Below are 25,431 nucleotides of genomic sequence, written 5' to 3'. Positions count from 1 at the left end.
CTGTCATCCAGGATATGGACCATGAAGTGGAGATTGGTGTATCCAGTCAGGCTCACATTCAGCCAGAAGAGGGACTTATGGAGGAGAGGAAGGCTTTTCCACGAGTCTCTCTGATTGAAGAGGTGGACAATATGCTGAATAATGCGACAGAGGACACATACAGGAAAGAGAAAACCCTGGATCAGGACTCTGTTGTCCAGAATTTAGACCATGAAGAGCAGACTGGTGCATCCAGCCAGGCTCACCTTCAGTTGGAAGAGGGACTTCTGGAGAAGAAGGAGGCTTCTATTGAGGTCACTTCCTCAGAGGAGCTAGAAAAGGGGCTCATGGAAAAGATGGAGGCTTCTCCTCGAGTCTCTCTTGTGGAGATGGCCACCATGGTAAGCCTAGCTGATAGGGACACATCGTTGGTCAAACTGGAGACCAATGTTGCTGTCCACTTAGATGATGAGCTGAAAGTACTGCAGCAAGAGGAAGTGGAAGTATATGAGAAACAGGACTCCCTGGTTCACTTTTGTAATGCTAAAAAGGAGTGCATGCCTTTTTCTGTGGTTTCCAGAAAATGATGGCATGTTGCTTTCGTATTTCCACTGAGCAATAAATCCAATCCCTCTGCAATTATATTATTCAATACTTTCAATAAATACTATTCATTTTAAGTCATTAACCATTTTCAGTATTTATTGTTTATGTATTGTGTTTATAGGTGTCAATGTCAGTAATATTCAAGAGATCTATTCAACATGCCTCATGAATGCACATGAAAACGTGAAATGTTACACAAGTGGACATGTGACATGGGACAGTGGCCAAAGAACCCCCATAATTTTCAAAACAAATTCTGAAAACTGAGCTGACGCTGCTGCGTAGACGGTCACTTCCGTTCAAGCTAATTTCTGCTGTAGCTTTTGCATTTGTATTGTGGCTTTTGCATTCATGTTGTAGCTTTTGTATTTGTGTTGTACAGTTTACATTTCTGTTGAACCGTTTTGGCCACAGTACATTGGCCATAAAAAAAGCACTTAAGCGTAAACCCTGGCCGCAACAGGAGCGATGCAGTGGGCTCAGTGGAGCCTATGACACAAAACACAAGTTTGACTAACTTAGTTGTGATTGGCCAGAGAGCCCAGCTGATTGGCAAATCGTTAATCTCTTGGCAGGGCTCATTGCTTCTTCCTTTTGGTCCTGCAAAGAAGGAGAGAAAAAGCCAGTTACACAAAATGACAATAATAGTGATTTGTTGCATTGTGTCAAAATTTTACAGTCTCTCAGCATGACTTAAGCGCTTATGAAGAGATTTGTTCCTCACCAGTTTCTTCAGCACTTCATGGACAGCGTCATTAATTGCATGTTTGTACATCTTATACAGTTCTTCTGTCTCAGTTGTACACTCTGTTGTCCACAACATAGAGTAAAGGTGTGACATTAGAGCCAGGCATCTCAAGCTATTATAATTCTGTGTCAGTGCAGTTTTAGTAAGTGAAGAAGTTTCCACACCAAGGGCAGGGGGCCTTCGTTTGGGTATATTGTCCCAGCATCTCTTCATCAGTCCTGTCAACTCTGCCAACCCCGCAGCCTGGCCCCTGATATCGTCCAGCAGTGGACGGTGTTCCAATGGGATGAGAAGTTGCACTCTGGTGGGTTTCGCATCTACATTGGAGGAATGATTAAAAATGCTGTCAGTGGCCTTGGGGTTAGTGAGACCTCGGAGATAAATATCTGCTAGATATTTCCTACCTGACAGAATGAGCTACCTTGCTTTTAACTACATTTATAGATGAAGTAGTCCATTCTTATATGTCCTACCTGTCATAACGAACCACCCTACTTTAAAGGACTATGCCACTGATATTTTGACTTCCTGTTGAGACTGAACCTTTGTTAAACAAGTGTGCATAAGTATATAAAGTGTATGCCTTACCCCTATATTCCATAAGATTCAGGGTAAAGTTGCAACACAGAAGTCACAGATTTTATTTGGTTGGGTTAGCGTTCACACTGCACTTTCTCAAGTGCACCAAACATTGTAAAGAGATGTCACATGGTCGAAAATGTCGCTTGTCTATTGGACAGAATATCCAAATTAGTTTTTTAGTAAATAAATTATTTTTTTAAACTAAAATATCTTTACTATAATCTAACATATTGATTAATCAATTATAAATAATGTGTTTTGGTTTACTTTCTATATTTGGGTTGGATCGTGTTCTCCCCTAAAGTGGAGCAAAATCTAGTAGCCTTTATAGCAAACTGAGACCCCTTTTCAAGCGGACCAGAGTTATAAGCTTTTACATGTCCCCAAACGAACCGGACTATCCAATGATACGCTCCAGGGTTCGGTTAAAACAGACCAAACTGTTGAGGTGCACCCTTAGTGACACTTCAAAAGTGCTTGCTGCTGATAAATGACCCTTGCTATATGTTTAATCATACTAGCTTATGTTCAATCGTACTATTACTATTGTTACTACAAGCTACTTGAAGAGACGTTCCGGAATGATGCTTATGTTAAGGTTCAGGTAAAATCCTGCTAAATGGGACAACTATGCTAACTGCTGATGTAAATGTGTACCTGCATTGTAGCATTAAAAATCTTTTTTTGAGTTAACTGATATTGATTAATAATATCCGAAAATCGATCTTTTAATATATGCCTTTTCACCATGAATGTATAAGTAAAAAATATTTGAGGATTGCTTCTTACAACTTACATCATTTACATACATTTTCTGGGAAAAGCTTTTATATCTAAGCAAAATTGCCATTGTAACTAAAAATTTCCATAACCTAATTGATATCAAATCCAAAAATGTAATTGAATCGGGACATTTGTGAATCACAATCAAATCGATTCGGGAAGTCATTGGTGATACCCAGCCCTAATGGGTAATCCTCAAAGCAACAGACTCACCGCAAAGTCTGACACTGGACAAAATAATGTGAACTTGAAAAGCACATAAAAGTTGAGATGGCAGTCTATAGTAATATTTTAAACATGCAGAGGAGGTATTTTTGATGGTTTCCTTGCCTTGTTCTTTTGTTCTGTGTCCTCTATTTTCTTTTCCTAGATCCATTCCTTGTGTATGTTCACATGCTTTACTACCTGTATTACTTTGTAGTGTTGTGTTTTATTTGTCTTTCTCTAGCCTGTTTCCTGTTGAGTCCCTAATGTGTTTCACCTGTTCCTCTTCAGCCAAATTAATCATGTTAGTGTTCTCTTGTTCAGTGTCAGATTGTCTGGGTTCGTTCCTAGCTGTGTAGTCCTAGTGTGTAGTCTCCTCCAGTTAGTTGTTTTTCTAGTACTTCTGGATTTCCCCTTTTGCCTGTCTGATTTTGGATCCAGCTTAAACCAAGTTTAACTAGCATTGCCAAAACCTTTCTTGATAAAGCTTGCACTTCAGAATTTCTGTTCCGCGTGTGCGAGTAGTCGGCATAAATAAACTTTTATGACATGTTTGGGTCATAGGGCACACCAAACCAATGTCGCATACCATTCCGAACATCCTGTACCAAAACGGTTCGGAACGAACACACCTACCGATACAGCCCTACTAAAGACACAACAGTCACTTACTTTCATATGGCTGTTTCCCTGTGAGAATAGACCATATGAGTATACCATAACTGAAAGACAGACAGAGAGAGTTACATGTCAGGATTACTATTCATATTATAACAATCACAACCTGGTTTATTGATGACTTGAGTTGGTTTTCATTCATTCACCATTCAATGACAACAATAAAATGTGTCCCAGAATGTTAGTCCTGTTCAGAGTGAAGTTGGAGTACCTCAGTACACTCTTCCCTGGAAACAATTCCCCCACCTGTTAACTACATTTATTGAGAAAGGAGTCCAATATATTTTCCACCTGACACAATGATCTACAGTTTTTGAGGAAGTAGGCCATTCTGATAGATAGTTCCTATTTGTCATGATGAACTACCCCTACTTTAACTACATTTATAGAGGAAGTAATCCATTCTGATAGATATTTCCTACCTGACAGAATGAGCTACCTTGCTTTTAACTACATTTATAGAGGAAGTAGTCCATTCTTATATGTCCTACCTGTCATAACGAACCACCCTACTTTAAAGGACTATGCCACTGATATTTTGACTTCCTGTTGAGACTGAACCTTTGTTAAACAAGTGTGCATAAGTATATAAATTGTATGCCTTACCCCTATATTCCATAAGATTCAGGGTAAAGTTGCAACACAGAAGTCACAGATTTTATTTGGTTGGGTTAGCGTTCACACTGCACTTTCTCAAGTGCACCAAACATTGTAAAGAGATGTCACATGGTCGAAAATGTCGCTTGTCTATTGGACAGAATATCCAAATTAGTTTTTTAGTAAATAAATTATTTTTTTAAACTAAAATATCTTTACTATAATCTAACATATTGATTAATCAATTATAAATATTGTGTTTTGGTTTACTTTCTATATTTGGGTTGGATCGTGTTCTCCCCTAAAGTGAAGCGAAATCGAGTAGCCTTTATAGCAAACTGAGACCCCTTTTCAAGCGGACCAGAGTTATAAGCTTTTACATGTCCCCAAACTATCCAATGATACGCTCCAGGGTTCGGTTAAAACAGACCAAACTGTTGAGGTGCACCCTTAGTGACACTTCAAAAGTGCTTGCTGCTGATAAATGACCCTTGCTATATGTTTAATCATACTAGCTTAAGTTCAATCGTACTATTACTATTGTTACTACAAGCAATTTGTATTTTCCCTTTAACCAAAGTCAAAACTAGATCTGTATGATCATGTAAAGCCTGTTAATGTAAAATTTGGTGCGACAGCATGTGTGAGTGAGTCGGTCTGTCCATCTGTCTGTCTGTCTGTCTGTCTGTGTTATTATTTACTATATGATGAATAAAACAGTCTTATTAAGTGCTGGTTCGATGCTCTCTCACCTGTAGATATCAGAGGCTCGGTTGGGTTTGTATGATAATTCAAACGCCTCTGGTGGCATGTAGTTGACCGTCCCCCCTCCCACTTCATCATCCTTCTTGGAAACCCGTGAGACGCTGCAGGAAATCCGGGCAAGGCCAAAATCTGTAAGCTGCAGAGAGAATTAGCAAAGAGGCTAAGGAGGGGTTTACCTTACTTGAGTATTTTCTTTTAATGCCACTTTCTTCTTCTACTACACTGCATTTATCTGACCACCTTAGTTACGTTTATCAAGATGTTTGCACACAAAACATACTAAGAGCTTATAAAATATGTTTTGCAGTTCATACAGTACAGCTGATCAATTGACCGGTGATTCATTGGCAACTATTTTGATAAGCAACACTGTCTGAAAATGCCTAACACGATCTTTTTAATGATCTTAAGAGGACATAAAAGACGGAAACAGTATGTTTTGTCCAAAAAATGATCCAGAACTTTTATTACACTTTTTCAAATTATTAGTAATGCTGCAAAACAAATTACATAAAAAGTTTCCATTGGATTCGATAGTAAAAATTGTTACTTCGAGTGCAAAAGGAGACACAAAAGTGTGAATATGCACAATATGTACAAATGTGAACTAGGGCTGGGTTTAAAAAATCTTCATTTGAATGCTCCGATATCGATTCATAAAATCCGTAGATCAATCTTTTATTATTTGCCTTTTCTCGTACAGAAGTGAAGATTTAACCCCATCAGTCTCGCCTGGCCACGTTTATTTAGAGTAAAACCCTTTCACCAAATGTAATTTCTGCCTATTATTTGGGAAAACGGCGTCTGTATGCTTATTCGTCTCCATAAAGTGTCCAAACTATTATAACATTATAAAGTAGGCATGAGGCCCAGCCTCCCCTGAAAGCCTGGGACCCACCGTAGTATATATTAACGACATTTAATTTCCGGGATTGCTCCAGTGCCGACTGAAATTCCGCCGGATGTCCCTCAACTTCAATTTTCTTTGTATTGGCATTCTCAACTCCGGTAGATTTATGAGGACTATGGCTACAATTACATTGCTACGTTTTGGTTTTCAAGCAGAGCCAAGAGCGAACTCTGTACACAAGTGTTTTTAGCTCCAGTAGAAGAACTAATCTCTGTTTAAACTAACACGCCCAAACCTCATATCTGATCAACAATCTTGTATACTGGGCATGCGTGTGCCGGGGTAAACAAATGTCAGCATGTATACTCCGCCTGCTGCTGGCAGTTGCTATGGTAACGTTAGTAGCTTAGTCTCAGAGAACAAGACGTCATGACCCAATCAGGTGGCAAAACATTGGCATCAGTGTCAGTGTTGCCAAAGGTCTCAGTTTGCGGCCGTTGAGACTGCAACACAACCCTGCAGATTCCAAACCAAAATGGGTCAGAAGTGTTTCCAAATGTCTCCGGTTTAGGGGTTCGGAAACGCCAGAGCAGGAGGAATGAAAGGTGGAAACGCCGGAGCAGGGGGAATGAGAGGGGGAAACGTAGCAGAAGATATTTGTTTTTAAACAAAAAGGTAGCAATGTAAATGTAGCCTGTGGTTAACTGCTCCTCAGATCTCTGCAGGGTAAATCCAGACAGCTAGCTAGACTATCTGTCCAATCTGAGTTTTCTGTTGCATAACAACTTTTGAACGTACACATGTTCCACCAAAACAAGTTCCTTCCTGAGACTATTTTGCAGCGGCACCGTGGCTCCGTCCGGTGCTTAGAGCAGCCTAAGACGATGATTGATTTAAAGAAATGCCAATTAACCAGAGCACGTTTTTCTCCTATCCTGGAATGCTGTGTGGACTAGCCAGACCTTCCTCTGCAGCGCTGTGGAGGGAATGCAAGACTATATACTCACCTTGGCATTGAGAGTGTCGTCCAGCAGCACGTTGGGGGGCTTCAGGTCCAGGTGGAGCACGGGACGGGGCAGACTGTGGAGGCAGTTAATACCCAGAGCCACTTGGTGAGCCAGTCTGAAGGCCAGTGGCCAGGGTGGTGGAGTTTGACTCAAGGCCTCCTGTAAGATTGTTTCCATAGTTACAGATCAACTTGCTTTTTACACTACTATTCAAAAGTTTGGAATCAGCTGTTTTATTGATTGATATTTTTGTATACTGTATAATTCAAATACAATACACCTTGCGATTAAATTTATCATTGACTAATCTGCTGATTATTTTCTCGATTAATCGTTTGTTTTATAAAATGTCAGAAAATTGTGAAAAATGTCCATCTTAGTTTCTAAAAGTCCAAGTCTTTAAATGTCTTGTTTAGTCAGTACAAAACCCAAAGATATTCATTTTAATATGGTATAAAACTGAAAAGAGCAGGAAACTTACATATGTGAGAGGCTGAAAATGCTCTGCCATTTTTGTGTGAAAGATTACTTTTAACGATTAATTGATTATCAAAATATTTGCCGATGATTTTTTTTGTCGACGGACTAATGGATGAGTCGACTAATCGTTGCAGCTCTAAATTTAGACACCAAATGTATGACTCACATCTGATGGTATTACTATTGTGGAAGTAAAAGTTCTTTCAGGTCCAATACAGTGGCTGGTTCAGATGAGTTTTATGCACTGCGCAGTGGAGACAGAAGCTCACTAGAAGCTGTAAGATTTATCCAAGGTTACAGGAAGCAACAAAATATAAAAGGCTGAGAAGACATTAATTCAGAAGACTATCTGGGTAGATTTGCATAGACCCAATAAAGTCTGCTCAAACTATTGAAAAACGGTCCTTTGTTTAACCATCATGTTGTCCTCGGGTCAAATTTGACCCATTTTTCTAAGTTTTTTATATCAGAAATATGGGACATCGAAATAAGGGCCGAAGATGTAAAAACAAAAAGTGACAAGATGTTGGGAAAAGTGTCAATTTTTTTTTTTTTAAGCTACAAAAACAATGATACAAACTCAAAAAATCAGTAAGAAAACTTCAAAAATGTCAAAAAAAGGATCAAAAACCAAAATGACAAAAACATTGGAAAAAGCGACAACACATCAGACAAAAGAAATGATAAAATTGTTGAAAAAAATGACCAAAAGGTTGAAAACCCCCCACAAAAACATAAAATAAAAACTTTGAAAAATCCAACAAAAAAAAATCCAAAGATTTTTCATGGTCGATGGGAAGACAGCACAAGGGTTAAATGAGGCGTGAATCCCGCTGGAGCCAACCTGGGATCTGAACAAAAGGTCTCACTCACAGTGACCAAAGTAAAATGCTTTGTTTTAACACTAAGCTAGACCAAAGGCAGACTTAATTAACACAGGAGACACTAAAAGTTGTTGATCAGAGAAAATAATAGAAACTTAATGAGACTAAAACTGTTGGGTTATTCATATGCTTTTACACGACTGTTAAGTAAAAGATATGAGTACTCTTTCCACCGCTGGATACCTGTAGGTTGGCCAGTGATCCTCTCTCCATGAGCTCCATGACCACGCCAAGCTGCGTTGATGGGCCAGAGTGGGGCGGTCGACCCTTGAAGACCCCTCGGACGTGAATAACGTGCGGGCTGCTCGCCTGACGCATCATGTCGATCTCACGCAGCAAAGACTCATTGGTCCTGTGTGTTTGTTTGCATAATGAGTGATTCAGATAGGCATGTAACCATTATTACATAATTGTCTTTTTGTCAATTCTTTTGCAACAAAGTTTCTTTATTTAATTAATTGCTAACATTAGCCAAGGTCTTAAGGCGTATGACTGGTAACTGTTGATTTTGTTTAGATATGCAAAATTGTAATTGTATAAGTGATTATTGGTCGTACTATATATTTTATTATTTCAATTGTTAGTTGTTGGCACTTGACCCTATACACGTTCATAGAAACAAAAATAACATGGGGAGGATACAGTAGACAAAATGTTTTATGATAATAAATAGCTGTGTTATACTTTATAGGCTGTGTATTTGTGTTACTACATTATCTGGGTCACATGACAGTGATTCATAACAAAAGATTTATACTGAAAATTCATTCATGACTTTAATATTCTTTTTTAATTAATACATTAATAAATCTTTTTAAATTTAACTGAAAGGGACAATGAAATTGTTAATCGCAATTATTTCTGAGACAATTAATTGTACAGCAAAATTTGGAATTGTTATAGCTCTAGATTTACACAACTTTAAACAGAATTTTATATTGTAACCAACTTACCCGTCATCATGACGAAGCAGTTTAATGGCCACATCACAGGCCCACCGACAGTGCCTGGCTTTGTAGATTTGTCCGAAACCCCCAGAGCCAATCACCTCCCAGCGCTCCAGGCTTGAGTCTTCAACAAACATTTCCATAGTTCACTGGAGGAGGAGATTATTCATTATTCAACCCTTACAGGACAAAAGAATGAAATGCATTGCTCCTCTAAAATAAAGAGGATCTTATCAGTCACTTAGTCAAACCAGGGTTGCTTCATAGACTGTTTAAGTGAAGCCAAAACATCTGGATCGCCTCCTGGTGGCTGGCTGCAATATAGGTCATAATGATCGCCCTCTCCACATTAAGATAAGATAGACTATTAATCCCACACTGTTGAAATTCCATTGTTACAGCAGCTCCAAAAAAATTCACACACATCAGAATAACACAAATACACATTACATAGACATAAAATATATAAATAATAGTAATATGTACACTATAAACACCATTATAAACAGACAGGTAAAAAATATACAGTATATACACAGATATACAGATGAGTAAGGTGCGGATGAATAGAAATGACATATTGCACAGTATAGGTGACAGTAAATAAATATGCATTGTGCAGAATATTATCAAGTGATGGCTCATGTTGCTGAATCAACTAGCAGTGCTACATTATGTTGTATTAAAGCAGGAGTCTTCAATGTTTTTTTAAAGTGCTAATATTATGCTCATTTTCAGGTTCATAATTGTATTTAGAGGTTGTACCAGAATAGGTTTATGTGGTTTAATTTTCAAAAAAACACCATATGTTTGTTGTACTGTACATTGCTGCAGCTCCTCTTTTCACCCTGTGTGTTGAGCTCTCTGTTTTAGCTACAGAGTGAGGCATCACACTTCTGTTCCATCTTTGTTGGGAGATGCACATGCGCAGTACCTAGGTAAGGACTACTAGCCAGTCAGAAGCAGAGTATGAGGGCGTGCCCTGACAGTACCTAGGTAAGGACTACTAGCCAGTCAGAAGCAGAGTATGAGGGCGTGCCACGCTAACAGCTAGGCGAGCATTATAACGTGTGTTACAAAGTGGCGCACGTTCATGATGGAAGTAAAGGCTGGACTACAATAGAGCTGTTTGCAGCAGTTTGTGAACAGTGTTTTCTGTTGGAGATGGTAAGTCCTTTGGAGTGGACTTTGTGTTAGGAAGGTAAGTGGCGAGGCTTGGACCCAAATGAAGTTCAGTTGAGAAAACAAAGTTTATCAGCAAAAAACTTACAAGTGGTTCCAAAAAACAGGCAGGCTAGGAAGACAGGAACGAGCAGGCACGTCCAAACAGCACAGAAAAACGGAAACTAACACATGCAGCACACAGACAGAACGTAATGATCCCAAAAGACACAAAGGAAACACAGAGACTAAATACACAGGATAATGAGGAAACAAGGGACAGGTGACACTAGGGCAGGGGAACAGGTGAAACGCATAAGACAATCACAAGGGCGGGAAAACCACAAGACAGGAAGTAAATCAAAACAAACAAAAGTCAACCCACAGAGGGGCGAAGGGAGGAACAAGAGTCAACGGGGTTAGGGAACCGAGGACTGTGGGAACTCAGGAACTGAGAACAGTGGGGCTAGGGGACCGAAGTGCTGTGGCCAGCTAGGCCCGGGGTCCGGGACTGCAGACAGCAGCGAAGGCGGAACCCCTCTGGCGGCCGAGCAGGACAGCGAAGACTCTCAGGAAGACGACGGCGAAGGCGGAGATCCTCTGGAGGTCGAGCAGGACAGCGAAGGCGGAGTCCCTCGGGAGGACGGACAGGACCGCGAAGACTCTCTGGAGGTCTGCGGCGAAGACGAAAACCCTCTGGAGGCCGTCGGCGACGAAGGCGATGTCCCTCTGGAGGCCGTCTGCGAAGGCGAAACCCCTCTGAAGGCCGAGCAGGTCGGCGGCGAAGGCGATATTCTTCTGGAGGCCGGCGGCGAAGGCGATACCCCTCTGGAGAACGTCGGCGAAGGCGATACCCCTCTGGCAGCCGGCGGCGAAGGCAAAACCCCTCTGAAGGCCGAGCAGGTCGGCGGCGAAGATGAATCCCCTCTGGAGGCCGTCGGCGAAGGCGAAACCCCTCTGGAGGCCGTCTGCGAAGGCGAATCCCTTCTGAAGGCCGGCGGCGAAGGCGAATCCCTTCTGAAGGCCAGGCAGGCTGAGCAGGTGAAGGGGCAGCTGGGCTGAAGACAGGCGACAGGTCAGCTGGGCTGGAGACAGGCGACGGGTCAGCTGGGCTGGAGACAGGCGACGGGTCAGCTGGCCTGAAGACAGGCGACAGGTCAGCTGAACTGAAGACAGGCGACGGGTCAGCTGGGCTGAAGACAGGCGACGGGTCAGCTGGGCTGAAGACAGGCGACGGGTCAGCTGAGCCAGTGTCTGCCAACAAGGCAACAGGATCAGTAACAGGCAACAAGGCAAGAGGGTCAGGAGTCGGCCGGACCACCGACAAAACACGGGGAGCAGGAGTTGGCCGGATCACCGACAAAACACGGGAGGCAGGAGTCGGCTGGACCACTGACAAAACACGGGGGGCAGGAGTCAGCCGGACCACCGACAAAACACGGGGGCAGGAGTCTCTGGGAAGCTGGGCACCGGCAAAGTCTCTGAGGCGCCACACGGCACAGACTCACACGGCACAGTCTCATGATCGTCCGTAAACGAACATTCAGGGAGAGCAGTCGATGTAGACTCTGGGATGTCGATCGGTGTAGACTCTGGGAGGTGAGCCGACGTAGACTCTGGGAGGTCAACCGACGTAGACTCCGGGAGAGCGGTCATCGAAGACTCTGGACGACTGGACGTCAGCCGAGACTCTGGACGGCTGGACGTCTGCGGAGGTTCTGGATGGCCGTACGTCAGCGGAGGTTCTGGATGGCCGCACGTCAGCGGAGGTTCTGGATGGCCGCACGTCAGCTGGAACTCAGGAAAGTTGCACATCAGCGGAGGTTCTGGAAGGCTGCACGCCATTGGAGGTTCTGGAAGGCTGCACGTCAGCTGGAACTCAGGAAAGCTGCACGTAAGCGGAGGTTCTGGAAGGCTGCACGTCAGCGGAGGTTCTGGAAGGCTGCACTTCAGCGGAGGTTCTGGAAGGCTGCATGTCAGCAGAGATTCTGGAAGGCTGCACGTCAGCAGAGATTCTGGAAGGCTGCACGTCAGCTGGAACTCAGGAAAGCTGCACATCAGCGGAGGTTCTGGAAGGCTGCACGTCAGCTGGAACTCAGGAAAGCTGCACATAAGCGGAGGTTCTGGAAGGCTGCTAGTCAGCCGGGGTTCAGAGAGGCTGCTAGCCAGCCGGGATTCTGGGAGGCTGCTAGCCAACCGGGATTCTGGGAAGCTGCTAGCCAACCGGGACTCTGGGGCACTGAATAGCTCGGGGAGACAGGACAGCCTGGGAACACTAGAAGGCTCAGGGACACTAGAAGACTTACGGACACTAGGAAGCTTGGGAACACTAGAAAACTTGGAAACACTAGAAAACTCTGGAACACTAGAAAACTCGGGAACACTAATCAACTCTGACTTGGGGCCGCTGGACAGCACGGGCTTGGGGCCGCTGGACAGCACGGGCTCGGGGCCGCTGGACAGCACGGGCTCGGGGCTGCTGGACAGCACAGGCTCGGGGCCGCTGCACTTCAGCTGGGGTTCTGGAAAGCTGCACGTCAACTCGGACTCTGGAAAGCTGCACGTTAGCTCGGACTCTGGAAAGCTGCACGTCAACTCGGACTCTGGAAAGCTGCACGTCAACTCGGACTCTGGAAAGCTGCACGCCAGCTCGGAATCTGGAAAGCTGCACGTCAGCTCGGACTCTGGAAAGCTGCCAGGCTTGGAGACAGGAAGGCCAAATTCCTGCTCAGTAGACAGCCAGCGAGCCTCCATGAGGTGCCTGGCAAAGGTGGGATCCTCCTCATGAATCTCACTAAAAAAATTCACCAGACTCTCACTGACTGAGTCAAGGGGGTGAAAAAAATGTTTAAACTTGCACACTGCTGGGTCCATTTCGGGTAGGATCATTCTGTCAGGAAGGTAAGTAGCGAGGTTTGGACCCAAATGCAGTTCAGTTGAGAAAACAAAGTTTATTAGCAAAAAACTTACAACAAGTGGTTCCAAAAAACAGGCAGGCCAGGAATAGAGGAACGAGCAGGCACATCCAAACAGCACAGAAAAACAGAAACTAACACATGCAGCACACAGACAGAACATAATGATCACACAAGACACAAAGGAAACACAGAGACTAAATACACAGGATAATGAGGAAACAAGGGACAGGTGACACTAGGGCAGGGGAACAGGTGAAACGCATAAGACAATCACAAGGGCGGGAAAACCAAAAGACAGGAAGTAAATCAGACAAGACTAGGGAGAAAAGACAGACTACAACATAAAACAGGAAATGGGAAAACCAACAGAAAACATGAAACCAACTAAACAAAGAAACTTGACACAGGGACTAGACGTGACACTTTGGGCTTTTTCACTTTGTAAACCTATAACGTGCACAAAAAAGATATATAACACAATAAGGAAAGGGAAAAAGCCAAAATGGATAATATGAGCACTTTAAGCCAAGGAGTTCTTAACTGCGAGATAGACGGAGCAGGGACCCCCCACTACAACTTTTGACCTACTTATCCCCCTCCGATGCACCTGTCTCACGTTATAGATGTGTGAAGTATTTACCCCCCCTGCAGTAACTCTGAGGACTCCCTAGGGGCCCCGAACCTCCTGTTGAAGATCTCTGTATTAAAGATTCTGACTGCTGCAGGAATAAAGGACCTGTGGTAGTGCTCCTTGTTGCACTGAGGGTGCAACAGTCTGTTGCTGAAGGAGCTGGAGCTTAGTGGATGGGACATGGGCCGAACTAAAAAAATCTATAATCTGCTGTCAGTAATGTCGTTAATAATAAATAACTGAATAGGATTTGAATATAGTCAAAAAAAAAAGCCTAAAAGGCTTAGAGTACTTCTTCAATATAAATGAAAACAAATCAACTAAAATGGTATAATTAATCAAGTTGTGCATGTCAGTTTTTAAGAGGAATGTTCTCAGAACTTCAAATCTGACTGGAAAAAGCCCCCAAGGGAAAGGAATGAAAACATCAACTCTTCAAGTGGATGCGATAACAGGTACCTGACAAAATCCCCAAAACTGGATACTTTTTTCCAGTAGCTTCACTTTTGTAGACACATAGGCCCTCATTTATGAAACGTGCATACGACCAAAAACAGGCGTAGGACGGGCGTACGCCGATTTCTACTCAAAGCAAGGGATTTATCAATTTGAACGTGAGCGTAGGCTGCGATAAAATCTCACGTCTGGTCTGAACTCGTGTACCTAGGTTTTCGAGTCAGTGTGGACTTGCAGTGCAGCATATAAAAAGTTTAACAGGAGAAGGAGAAGTCATCAGTTGATCACTTATCAGCAATTGCAGATCTGGCTCTTTTAAAAGACCTCTATTCGCCGGTACAACAGTGCACACGTATGCACACGGGCCACGGTGGAGCGCTCCATCGGATTGATTAAGGGCAGATGGCTCATGGTCTTGCATCAGCGGGGGGACCCTACTATACACGCCAGAAAAATTCTGCAGCATTGTTTTAGCCTGTGGGGTTCTGGAGCCAGATGACCCGATGCCCAGAGAGCAGAGTCCAGCACAGCCCCAACTGGGGCTATACGAATGAGACAGGATATTATTCCTCGCTTTTAAAAGGTATAGTGTTATGTTTGGCAATGATAGCCGACTCAATACAGGAAACATGACGATGCACAACATTTTTATTTATTCTTCAGGTTTTCGTTTCTCTTTTAAAGTTTTAATGGCCACAAGTGAATGATTTATTTCTGCCATTGACCGACATATTTCAGCTTGTTTTTCCAGCCCCTCTGCTGTCAGGAAACAGGGTCGGGGTGGTGGTCCTGCACGGGGGGGCGGAGGACACGCGCTCTCCCTCACAGCTGTTGCCTGGCTCTGATTCATGAAAAAAACAGTAAAAGTAAAATAAAAGACACATAAACATGCATGCATAAAACATGCATAAACTCCGCTACTGTGTGTTTATTTAAATATAGGTAAACCATATAGGCCTAAGAGATTGCAATATAATCCTGTATATTACTATTAGGACTAGGCCTATAGCATACACATGTCAAGGATGTATAAATTAAATAAACTTCAGCTGGAGGCTGATTTACCACGGCAACACTGTTGACTGCATCAGTGATCTCTTTCCATTCCCATTCTTTCTACAGCCTTTAATAACAGTTTTCAGGCTGCCAAATCTACAAACGTAAGTGCAAGTGAACCTGAGATATCAGGGTTTCAATCTCCAACTCTGAAAAGTGCCACTTCTTAGCCGGATTACGTATCTCCATGTCGTAAATTGTAGGGGCAAGGCCTCAAAACCGAGAATATATAGGGGCGTGATATTTAAATTATGATTGTTTCCAGCCGCTGTATTTATCAATGTACGTCCATTCTTACGCTCTGATTGGTGAGATACGAACGTTTCATGAATCACACGTGAAGCCTGTCGTAAGATGATTTCTGCGCTCATATCTGCGCTGGTTTCTACGTTAGGTTGATAAATGAAGGCCATAGCCTCTCAAAGATGATGATGATGTCAGATAACACTTGATATCAGGTCATGACTCTCATGTGGCCAGAAGCTTTCACTTCGCTTTTCAATGGGAGCAGCTGCACTGTTAATGGTCTCTCACTTCCGGCACTTTATTGCTTACTCATTCTGTTTGGGGTGTGTTCACTGCAGCAAGTCATTCTGAGATCATGCAATGAAAAGAAGGGCAAAAACAACAGAGCACTAAAAGAACTGTTTTTGGTTTGTGTTTGTATGAATAAATGCTCTTAGGTAAGCTCTGCCGACCAATGTGTCCATCAGTACAAACAACGCCGTACAGAAATACATTTCACCCATTTTTATTTAATTTGTTATAGTTTTTTTTATTTCGTTTTTTTGTACCATTTTTTTCCAGGGTGAATTATGGAGAAATAATGCACAACATATATGTAGTCATTAACTTGTGCTGCAGTCAGAAATGTGAATTTTGTATGCAAGTGTAAGAAATGTTCAGATCATTATGAAATATTTGACATGTAAAAACAAGCAATTGTGGACAGTTTGTATGATGGCATGTATAATGATACTTCATTTACTTATAGGATAATGTGCTATTTTTGTAAAAATATCCACCAAATATAATTTCAATATATTAAGGTATATCTAAAATACAACTTTAACGCATTTAGTTCACTTGAAATGATTGTAATTGAACACAAAGTGTGCTTATTTTCAGCACATGAAAGCATACTCAAATGCTTTTAGAAAATATACCTAGTATACTTTTTTCATATTTCTAGAATGCACTAAAATGATGTTAAATTGCACAAGTTTTTTTTCTTCAAAATATATTGGTAATAGATGACACATTCAAAATCAGTAGCCTTTGTCTTTTGTACCATTCTAAAATTGTACTGCTGATACTTCAAGTATTTTTCAATCAATCACTTAATCTTTGTTTATATAGCACTTTTCATACATGTCAATGTAGCACAAAGTGCTTCATACAATATATACAATACACACACACACACACACACACACACACACACACACACACACACACACACACACACACACACACACAGATATACACACATAACACAATATTCCCCCTCCCCAGCCCCATTCACCCACCCACCCCTAAATCGATAAAAATGAATCCATTAAAAACAGGAATCGAGCTGAGGAAACGCCACCATAAGTGAGGAAACACCAAAGGCGTGACACTTAAAAACCAAAAGATAGGCTGCCTTATTATATTAATAAAAGCTGTAAACGGTGACTAAAGAGTACATAAACTGTAGATTATTAAAAAACGATCCATAAAATACAGCTACATAAATAAGTAGAATAAAAACAGCTAATAAAAGACTTTTTATTATTGATTTTTAAAACAAGTGTACTACTTTGGTAGGTGAAAGTACTCAAAAATACAGACAAAATAAGTGGTTTCAAGACCTACTCACCTGATCAAACAGGACTCATCTATTCTCCACTTGTTCCATCAACTCATCAAACCAGCCAGACCCGACAACACCGACTACTCTCCAGCTGCCGAGCAGCTCTATTCCTGACAGGATGCTTACTCAGATGGGTTTCCTTGAGCTGCTTCTTCTGCTTCTTCTTCTTCTTCTTCTTTGAGGCTTTACGGCAGTTGGGCATACACAATGTTGCATTACTACCTCTTTCAGGTTTTGCTCTGTATTGATGGACAGACTGACTCTTTTCACGGTATCAGTTCCTTCGAAATGATATGTCTAAGTGTATTGAGTCTTTCGACTTTTGATACTTTTTGCAAAATATTGCGTCAGTTTCTCTGTAGTCTCAAATTGCCAGCTGTATCTCCACAGCGCTGTGGAGGAAGGTCTGACTAGTCCACACTCAAACAAAGGAGAATAAAACTCTCTGGGTTGTTTGCATTTCTTTAAACCAATCAAAGTCGTGGGCGGCACAAAGCTCCGGACGCAGTGACGGTGGTTCTGCAAAATAGTCTTGGGAAGGAACTTGTTTTTGTGGAATATTTGCAACACCACATATTAAATTAAAAGTGCTGTAGGTAGGAAAATTGTGAAGATCCAGGACTTAGCCAAAGAATTTGAACATCAACAACTTCTCAGTCCCTCCCCCCTTTCTGCTAAAGTCCAAATGGTCTCCTCAGCCCCTCCCCCCACAAGGGAGAATGAATGTGTGTGCATGAGCCGTGATTGACACGCAGTTAGACACCTCCCCTGGCCCTGATTGGTGCATCTGAACAGGGAGCGGTGGATTTTTGCAAATCTCACTACAGGCTGTAGGTGGTGCCAGAGGAGCCGGATTGTTTTTTTAATGACCTGCTTCATGTAGTTCTACTGGAATATAGGCTCAGTTTCAGCAAATATGACAGAAAGTTAGTTTTACCTACTGTATCTTTAAGTTAATTGTTGACACAATACAGTAATGTGAGCTATTTAAATTAACTAAATACATGGTTAAATGCCATTAGCTCTTACCACAGTATCGCCAAATGAATGAGGTCTCTATTCAAAATTTTGAATCGACCCATTGGTATTAGTGCATCCAATTTTAGATTACTCTGTAAATGATTCCAGAAAAATGGGGCAAAATATCTTAAGGCTGTCTTTCCAAGATGACTTATAACTGGAGGGACAGAAAGTGTACGCCAATCCTGAGAGCAGGGGCGATTCTAGGGTCAGAGCTTTAGGGGTGCTGAGCACCCAATGAGCCCCACTGCCACCACCCACCCTCTTTTCACACAAAAAACTAAAATATGTCTATTGAAAAATAACTTTATCATTTTAACATTGGTTCAACTAACTCCAACATCCAAATTGTTTTTCTTTTTTTTGAGACCTTTTCAGAGCACCAGCTTAATTGTGAGAGTTCATACAGACAGCCTCCTGTAACAAACACAAAACCTTCTTCACTCAGCTGGTTTTCCTGACCGTTAACTCCATGTGCCTCCTTTTTGTATCAACAATCATCAGATTATAGATAGATTCAATTTTATTGTCATTGAACAAAGTAACAGGTACTTGGACAACAAAATGTAATTCATCTTCTGTAAATTATTTACAAATGGCCATCTCTAACATATCTGGTTGCATGCCTGTCTGAACTTTCATAAACCAATATAAGTCATCAATAAATAATAATAAAACAAGCTTCACATCAAGAGCAAAAAAAAAAGGTAAAACCAATGTTGCTCTACAACATTCCCTTCTGACATGCTTGCTTTGTAGCTGTTCCAACAAACCACACCGTCCTTATGTGACTGTGTTGTTTCATGTTTTTGAAACTTGCTAAGTGCCTTTTGCCAGTTATTAACTCCATCATTAACAAGTGCATCCTTTCTGACATTTTTGCCAAAAACCCTACAAGGAAAGCAGAAAGCAGCATTTTGTCTAGCTGAGTATTCCACCCATCTGAAACTTTTGAACCACTGTTCTTGAAAGGCTCTTTGTTGTGTGCCAAACTGAGTATGAGGGTATTGAGACAGCTTTACCTGTTTAGGACCAGTGTCCTTATCCCCTAAGTCTGAACAGCTCTCTTCTGTCTCTGCTGCTTTGGCTTGGTGGTCTCTATGTTGCACTCCCTCTGTCTCTTCATTTCTTTCACTTGTCAATTCCCTCTCATCCCTTATGGACTCTCCCTGTTGTTTTCCTCCTCCTTTATTATGAAGAAATGTGGTGAAAAATAATTTTACAAAAAGTAAATGTAATATAGGCTACTTAATGCCAATAAGTTAGTATAGGAGTATGAGTAGTTACTGTTTTGCTTGCCACTATTCTCTATATGTCAATTTATTGTTGTTGTTTCCTCACCTGGTTCTTCCTGCATGCTCTCCCTTTCTCCTTCTCCCTCTCCCTCTCTTTCCCTTGGCACTGACAATCATACACAAATATATTGTAAGCAGGAGAGATGAGGACAGTTTGTCATGTCACAAAAATGTTATGGAGACCATTTACAGATTCTAAGGATATGATCAAAAGGCACACAGAGGAGTGTCATTTTAAATGTCTTTGCCTAGATAAGTAATTTGATACAACAGATAGCTGGTTTGCATTATCTGTTACTTTATCTTAACACTTTTCAGAAGAACAAAAAACAAAACAAAAAACAAGACAGAGGTCATTATGGACTGTCTTTTTTCTTTTAAAGAACTGTCGTATGTCCATTGCTCACTGGCAGGCCACACACACGCACACACACACACGGAGAGAGAGAGAGAGAGAGAGAGAGAGAGAGAGAGAGAGAGAGAGAGAGAGAGAGAGAGACAGAGAGAGAGAGAGAGAGAGAGAGAGAGAGAGAGAGAGAGAGAGACAGAGAGACAGAGAGAGAGAGAGAGAGAGAGAGAGAGAGAGAGAGAGAGAGACAGAGAGAGAGAGAGAGAGAGAGAGAGAGACAGAGAGACAGAGAGAGAGAGAGAGAGAGAGAGAGAGAGAGAGACAGACAGAGAGAGAGACACAGAGAGAGAGAGAGAGAGAGAGAGAGAGAGAGACAGAGAGAGAGAGAGAGAGACAGACAGAGAGAGAGACAGAGAGACAGAGAGAGAGAGAGAGAGAGAGAGACACAGAGAGAGAGAGAGAGACAGAGAGAGAGAGAGAGAGAGAGAGAGAGAGAGAGAGAGAGAGAGAGACAGAGGGAGAGACAGAGAGAGAGAGAGAGAGAGAGAGAGAGAGAGAGACAGAGACAGAGAGACAGAGAGAGAGAGAGAGAGAGAGAGAGAGAGAGACAGAGAGAGAGAGAGAGACAGAGAGAGACAGAGAGAGAGAGAGAGAGAGAGAGAGAGACAGAGAGAGAGAGAGAGAGAGAGAGAGAGAGAGAGAGAGACACAGAGAGAGAGCGACAGACAGAGAGAGAGAGAGACAGAGAGAGAGAGAGAGAGAGAGAGAGAGACAGAGTAATGCTATGAGTTCAGGAGTTAAGCCTGGTTCAGGTTAAATCCTCTGTGTGTGAGGAATGAATAAATACAGCAAAAGAAAAACATTAAACTTTCTTTTATTGTCTAGTTTGATAGTCAGCCACAACTGAAAAATAACAGATATAAATCTAGGAATGAATAACAATTCATTTAAAAAGCCACAGTGAGTGTTTTCACACATAGGCCTACTGGTAGTATACAGTGATATGTTTGTTTTTTCACTCTGGTCCAAATGCCAGGGCCAGAGTGATAGAGAAAGACTCTGGCTCTGGCCAGGGCTTCATGTTTCCATGACGACTGATGCACGTGATGTGCGTTGCTATGGTACTGATAAACAAACCTGCTAATGCTAATTGGTTAGCTAGCAACAGACACCGAACCAACCACAAACAACGGAGTATGTTTTGGACATGATTTAACCTTGTCAAAGACGAACAAAAATGTTAGAATAACAACATTTCTTACTCCAAGCTTTAGGGGTGCTGAGCTCCTTTTTAGGGGTGCTTCAGCACCCCTAAAAAGGGGCTAGCCTCGCCCTTGCCTGAGAGCGAGTGTTTTGAGTATGGTGTCTTTGGCCAAAGAGTGATGACAGGTAGGGGGAATTTTTGTAACACTCCCTTAAAGATAAATAGGTGAAAGTGCTGATCTTGTCTGACAGAGAGGAAGGGCCATCCTACCCTCTGATATAAAACACAGTGATGAGTGCCATATGGGTCCCCAGTTAATGGTAAACAGAATCTAGAAATTTGAGGTTAGAGATGGGGGTATGCCTATAAATAATGAAAGTAATCATTAATTGTACCTGCAAAGAACGTTGTATGGAACCCATACGACGTACATCCATGCTTGCATGATATTTTTGTGCAATTTGGTTGAAAGAAACACATGTTTCTGATATAGAAAACTTTGAAAACGGGTCAAATTTGACCCAAGGACAACACAAGTGGTTCATTAACTTCATTTGACTGGTGTACCCAAAGCTGTGGCCATTGTTGTTGAAAAAAAGCTGAGTTACAGTATGTGAACACAAACACCACTTCCTTCTGTTTCCTGTGAGAACTGACCTTTGACCCCTACATCTTGCTCCCAGCATCGAGTCAGACACATGGACTCCCCCGGGAGTTTGACGGCATGTGCTCTACAAGGTCCCTGCTTTCCTCTGCCTCGACTCTCTGTGTATTTTTTTTACTCTTAAAAGTCTAAAAATACACCCGAGTGCGGATGTTGCTGCTGTGTTACATAAGCTTTTGGGGACTGAAGTGTCAGGAATAAGAGGTTGTACAGAAAGTTTCTGGATTTCAGTTCTCACAAAGTAAACAAATCATGGAAGAAAGGACAGTTTCCTGGAACGGCTTCACAGAGGAATTTCTACACAAAATGAACTTCAAGCTTTATGTTTTGGTCACATTTTTAATATACTTGATGTTTCCTGGGCTCCACTTTTAAAAGCTAACATAAGTCAATCACTCATATTGTATTTAGTCTATATTCCAGAGTTTTATGTATCATAGCAGTGTGATCATTCCCACAGTAAGAAAGAACATCACTTCATCCCCAGAAACATATCCTGGATCTGTCAATATTTCTTTCTTATACAGTGCATTCCATATGCAATGTAGAGTAAAGGAGAAATTATTATCATCATCATTTGGATTTCTTGTTATGTGATCTAATAAATATAGACCAAAATGTTTGTGGTCATAGGAAACAGCACTTAATATATTCACCATCATTTAGATTCATGTTTGGTTGAGGAATATCCATGCTGTAGTTCTAACTAGACTTTTTCATTATATTTCACTTAGAGCTGTAACAATTCCAAATGTTACTGTATAATAAATTGTCCCAGAAATAATTGCAATTAAGTAAATAAATCAAGTTTATTTATATAGCACTTATCACAGACAGAGTCACAAAGTGCCTCACAGGCAAAATCAATAAGTACATTAAAGCAAATTGATAATCGATAATCAATCAAGACACATAGTAATATAGTCAACAATAGGTGCTTTCTGACCGGATAGTACTTGTACTTTTTAGAGGAAAAGTACACTTCTAAGCAGTTCTAAGAACTACTCTACCCCAAAATCTTTTTTTCCGTTTGCATTCCCACTGGCCAAGTGGCCATAGGGACTGGTAGGAGGGGTAAGAGAGCGACGCAAGCACGGCAACGGTCTTTATAGCATCGTCACTAGACCTTAGCGTCACATACAACAACAACAAATGATGCTAATACTTGTGCACTTTTCCTTTATTAAATGCACGTCCATTCTCGTAGTAATTCACGTAATGTTTTTTGCTCAACACAGACGGGGCTTTATTATACTCGGAACAGACCCCGCCTCTGCCTGCTGCGCTGTGGACGTGTGTGTGTGTGTGTGTGTGTGTGTGTGTGTGTGTGTGTGTGTGTGTGTGTGTGTGTGTGACGGCCGGCGAGCCGCACGACACGCTTGTGGAGTTTAACTTCGAAAAGACAGTTAACCACAGGTTCCCGTTAATCTTATGATGGACATGTGATATTTACATTTATATATATATATATATATATATATATATTTAATATAATTAATATTTAAACAAACAAACCGTCAACGGCGAAATAAAAGCCTCTTATTTACGAGAGCGGTCTGAGAGGCCTCCAGCTTACCGCGAGGTGTCCGAGCGACGAGCTAGAAGCCGGGGCAGGCGCTTGCTGGCTGTCGCCTTACTTGATGGAGCTTCTGAACTCCGAAAACTTTGAAGCAAATTGTCAATTCTGCATCAATTTTCGCAAGACTGCCTATATTCAAAATCTAAACAGTTAATTTCTCGCCTAAAACGTTGTCAGAAGTGAATTTAATGATGAATAAGATGGTGAAAATTGTTAAAAATGTCCCGTTGTTGGTTGTTGCTCTGTCTGCAAGTTTCCGAGTTGGCATTGGGCGTGACTTATAAGTTTGACCAATCAAGTACACCTAGGAAAAGGGAAAAGGGAAATGACCCTGCTCTGAAGTAGGAGGTAAAAAAATATGCTACTGCGGCCAGAGGAACTTAAAAATCCCCAAATTTTTCCTGTCGGAACACAACGAAAAAAGTGTTCTAGGAACATTTAGTTCTAAGAACTGCAAAAATCCCTCCGGTCGGAAAGCCCCTAAAGTAGCTAAACGAATGCCTGACTGAAAAGATGCATCTTTAGCTGCTTTTCGAAGATTTCAACAGAGGCCGTCACTCTTAAAACATGTGGCAAACTATGTCATCCGCATAGCTGTGCTATGAAGTACCTTTACTGATAATGTGTCCAAAAGGAAGCATATAAATGGAGAATAAAATCTGTCCCAGAACCGAAACTTGGGGCACCCCACATGCTAAGGCAGCGAATTCAGACATGTAAGGACCAACAGCCACAGAAAAAAATTCTACCTAACAAATATGAAGAGAACCATGACAAAATAATGCAGGTACACAGCCTATGAAATAAAACACACCTCTTTTTTTCATAAAACATTGTATTATTTTCTTAAATGAACATATTGACAAATTTTATTACTTAGTTAGTTAGTTAGTAGTTTATTACTAAATAAATATTGCAATTACACAATTTAATTGTTACAGGCCTAATTTCACTGTCCTGGGGCCTCATTCATAACACTGTGCGTATAGGATCACAGCCACGTTGGCTGGCATCCCACCAGTAACTCCGATGTGCAGGAAGGTATTTTGAGGTATTTTGTCCATAGCAAATCCCTGCCAATAGGTCCCAAAACATCCCAGTTTGAGAGTAAATGATGTAAACATTTTCTTTGTAAATCTTTACAATCATTCCCTGAAAGAACCAAGCAGGCCTGCCTTGTTGCACCATCCAAAACTTTCTTCATAGCTTGCCAGTTTCAGCGTGTAACATTGCTCAGAGGTTCCAGTTAATGTTGCTCGATGCAACCAGAGTTTAAAGTAAACTTAAAGAAAGCAAATAGTTTACTCAAGTACTGTACCTAAGTCCAAATGTTAAGGTACTTGTACTTTACTTGAGTGTTTTCTTTTCATGCCACTTTCTACTTCTACTCCGCTACATTTCAGAGAGAAATATTGGACTTTTTACTCCACTACATTCATCTGTTACAGCTTTAGTTACTAGTTACTTTACACATTAAGATTTCTGCACACAAAACAAATGTAGTTTATAAAATCTGATGTTTGATTCTGAAGTAAACTAACCAACAATATAATGGCCTACAAGTCCAGCTGAGATGATTAGACCATTAAACACACAACTGGTTGGATCCTTCACAGCTTCTAAAATGGGAGGATTCTTCTTTACTACAATATTTTAACTACATTTTCCTGATGATACTTAAATACTTTTACTTAAGTCACATGTTCAATGCAGTTCTGAATACTTCTTTCACCACTGAGTAATACACATGCACACACACACACACACACACACACACACACACACACTTCTGTTGACTTACGAGAGTGTTGTTTGGGAATGTTTTCAGTTTGGGTGCCATGTTGTCATTTGTTTTACATGGAATGCATCACATTTGATTAGTAGCCGTTGGCAGAGAGAGAGAGAGAGAGAGAGAGAGAGAGAGAGAGAGAGAGAGAGAGAGAGGAGAGCGAAAGAGAGAGAGAGAGAGAGAGAGAGAGAGGAGAGAGAGAGGAGAGAGAGAGAGAGGAGAGCGAAAGAGAGAGAGAGAGAGAGAGAGAGAGAGGAGAGAGAGAGAGAGGAGAGAGAGAGGAGAGAGCAAGAGAGAGAGAGAAAGAGAGAGAGAGAGAGAGATGTTGGCTGTGTGTTGGGGCG

At 41.7% G+C, this 25,431-nt stretch overlaps 1 protein-coding gene across 2 annotated transcripts; it reads right to left on the bottom strand.

The window, feature by feature from the left end:
* Positions 1–707: 707 nt before the first annotated feature.
* LOC116040211 (receptor-interacting serine/threonine-protein kinase 4-like) lies at positions 708–17,280 on the bottom strand. 2 transcript variants are annotated; one of them, XM_031285498.2, is made up of 9 exons: positions 17,194–17,280; positions 9,117–9,259; positions 8,347–8,515; positions 6,800–6,958; positions 4,930–5,078; positions 3,575–3,624; positions 1,498–1,650; positions 1,310–1,392; positions 708–1,185 (listed from the first exon to the last, which is right to left on the bottom strand). In XM_031285498.2, exons 2-9 carry the CDS (start codon positions 9,251–9,253, stop codon positions 1,099–1,101), a joined length of 987 nt encoding a protein of 328 aa, XP_031141358.1. In that variant the 5' UTR covers positions 9,254–9,259; positions 17,194–17,280; the 3' UTR covers positions 708–1,098. The 2 variants fall into 2 exon arrangements, with proteins under 2 accessions (XP_031141358.1, XP_035859663.1); XM_036003770.1 differs by having other exon boundaries at positions 1,310–1,650.
* Positions 17,281–25,431: the final 8,151 nt, after the last annotated feature.

This window comes from Sander lucioperca, chromosome 7 (assembly GCF_008315115.2).
Source record: "Sander lucioperca isolate FBNREF2018 chromosome 7, SLUC_FBN_1.2, whole genome shotgun sequence".
NCBI lineage: Eukaryota > Metazoa > Chordata > Actinopteri > Perciformes > Percidae > Sander > Sander lucioperca.
Note: the sequence above shows the minus strand (reverse complement) of the source record. Positions and strands in the feature narration are given on the sequence as shown.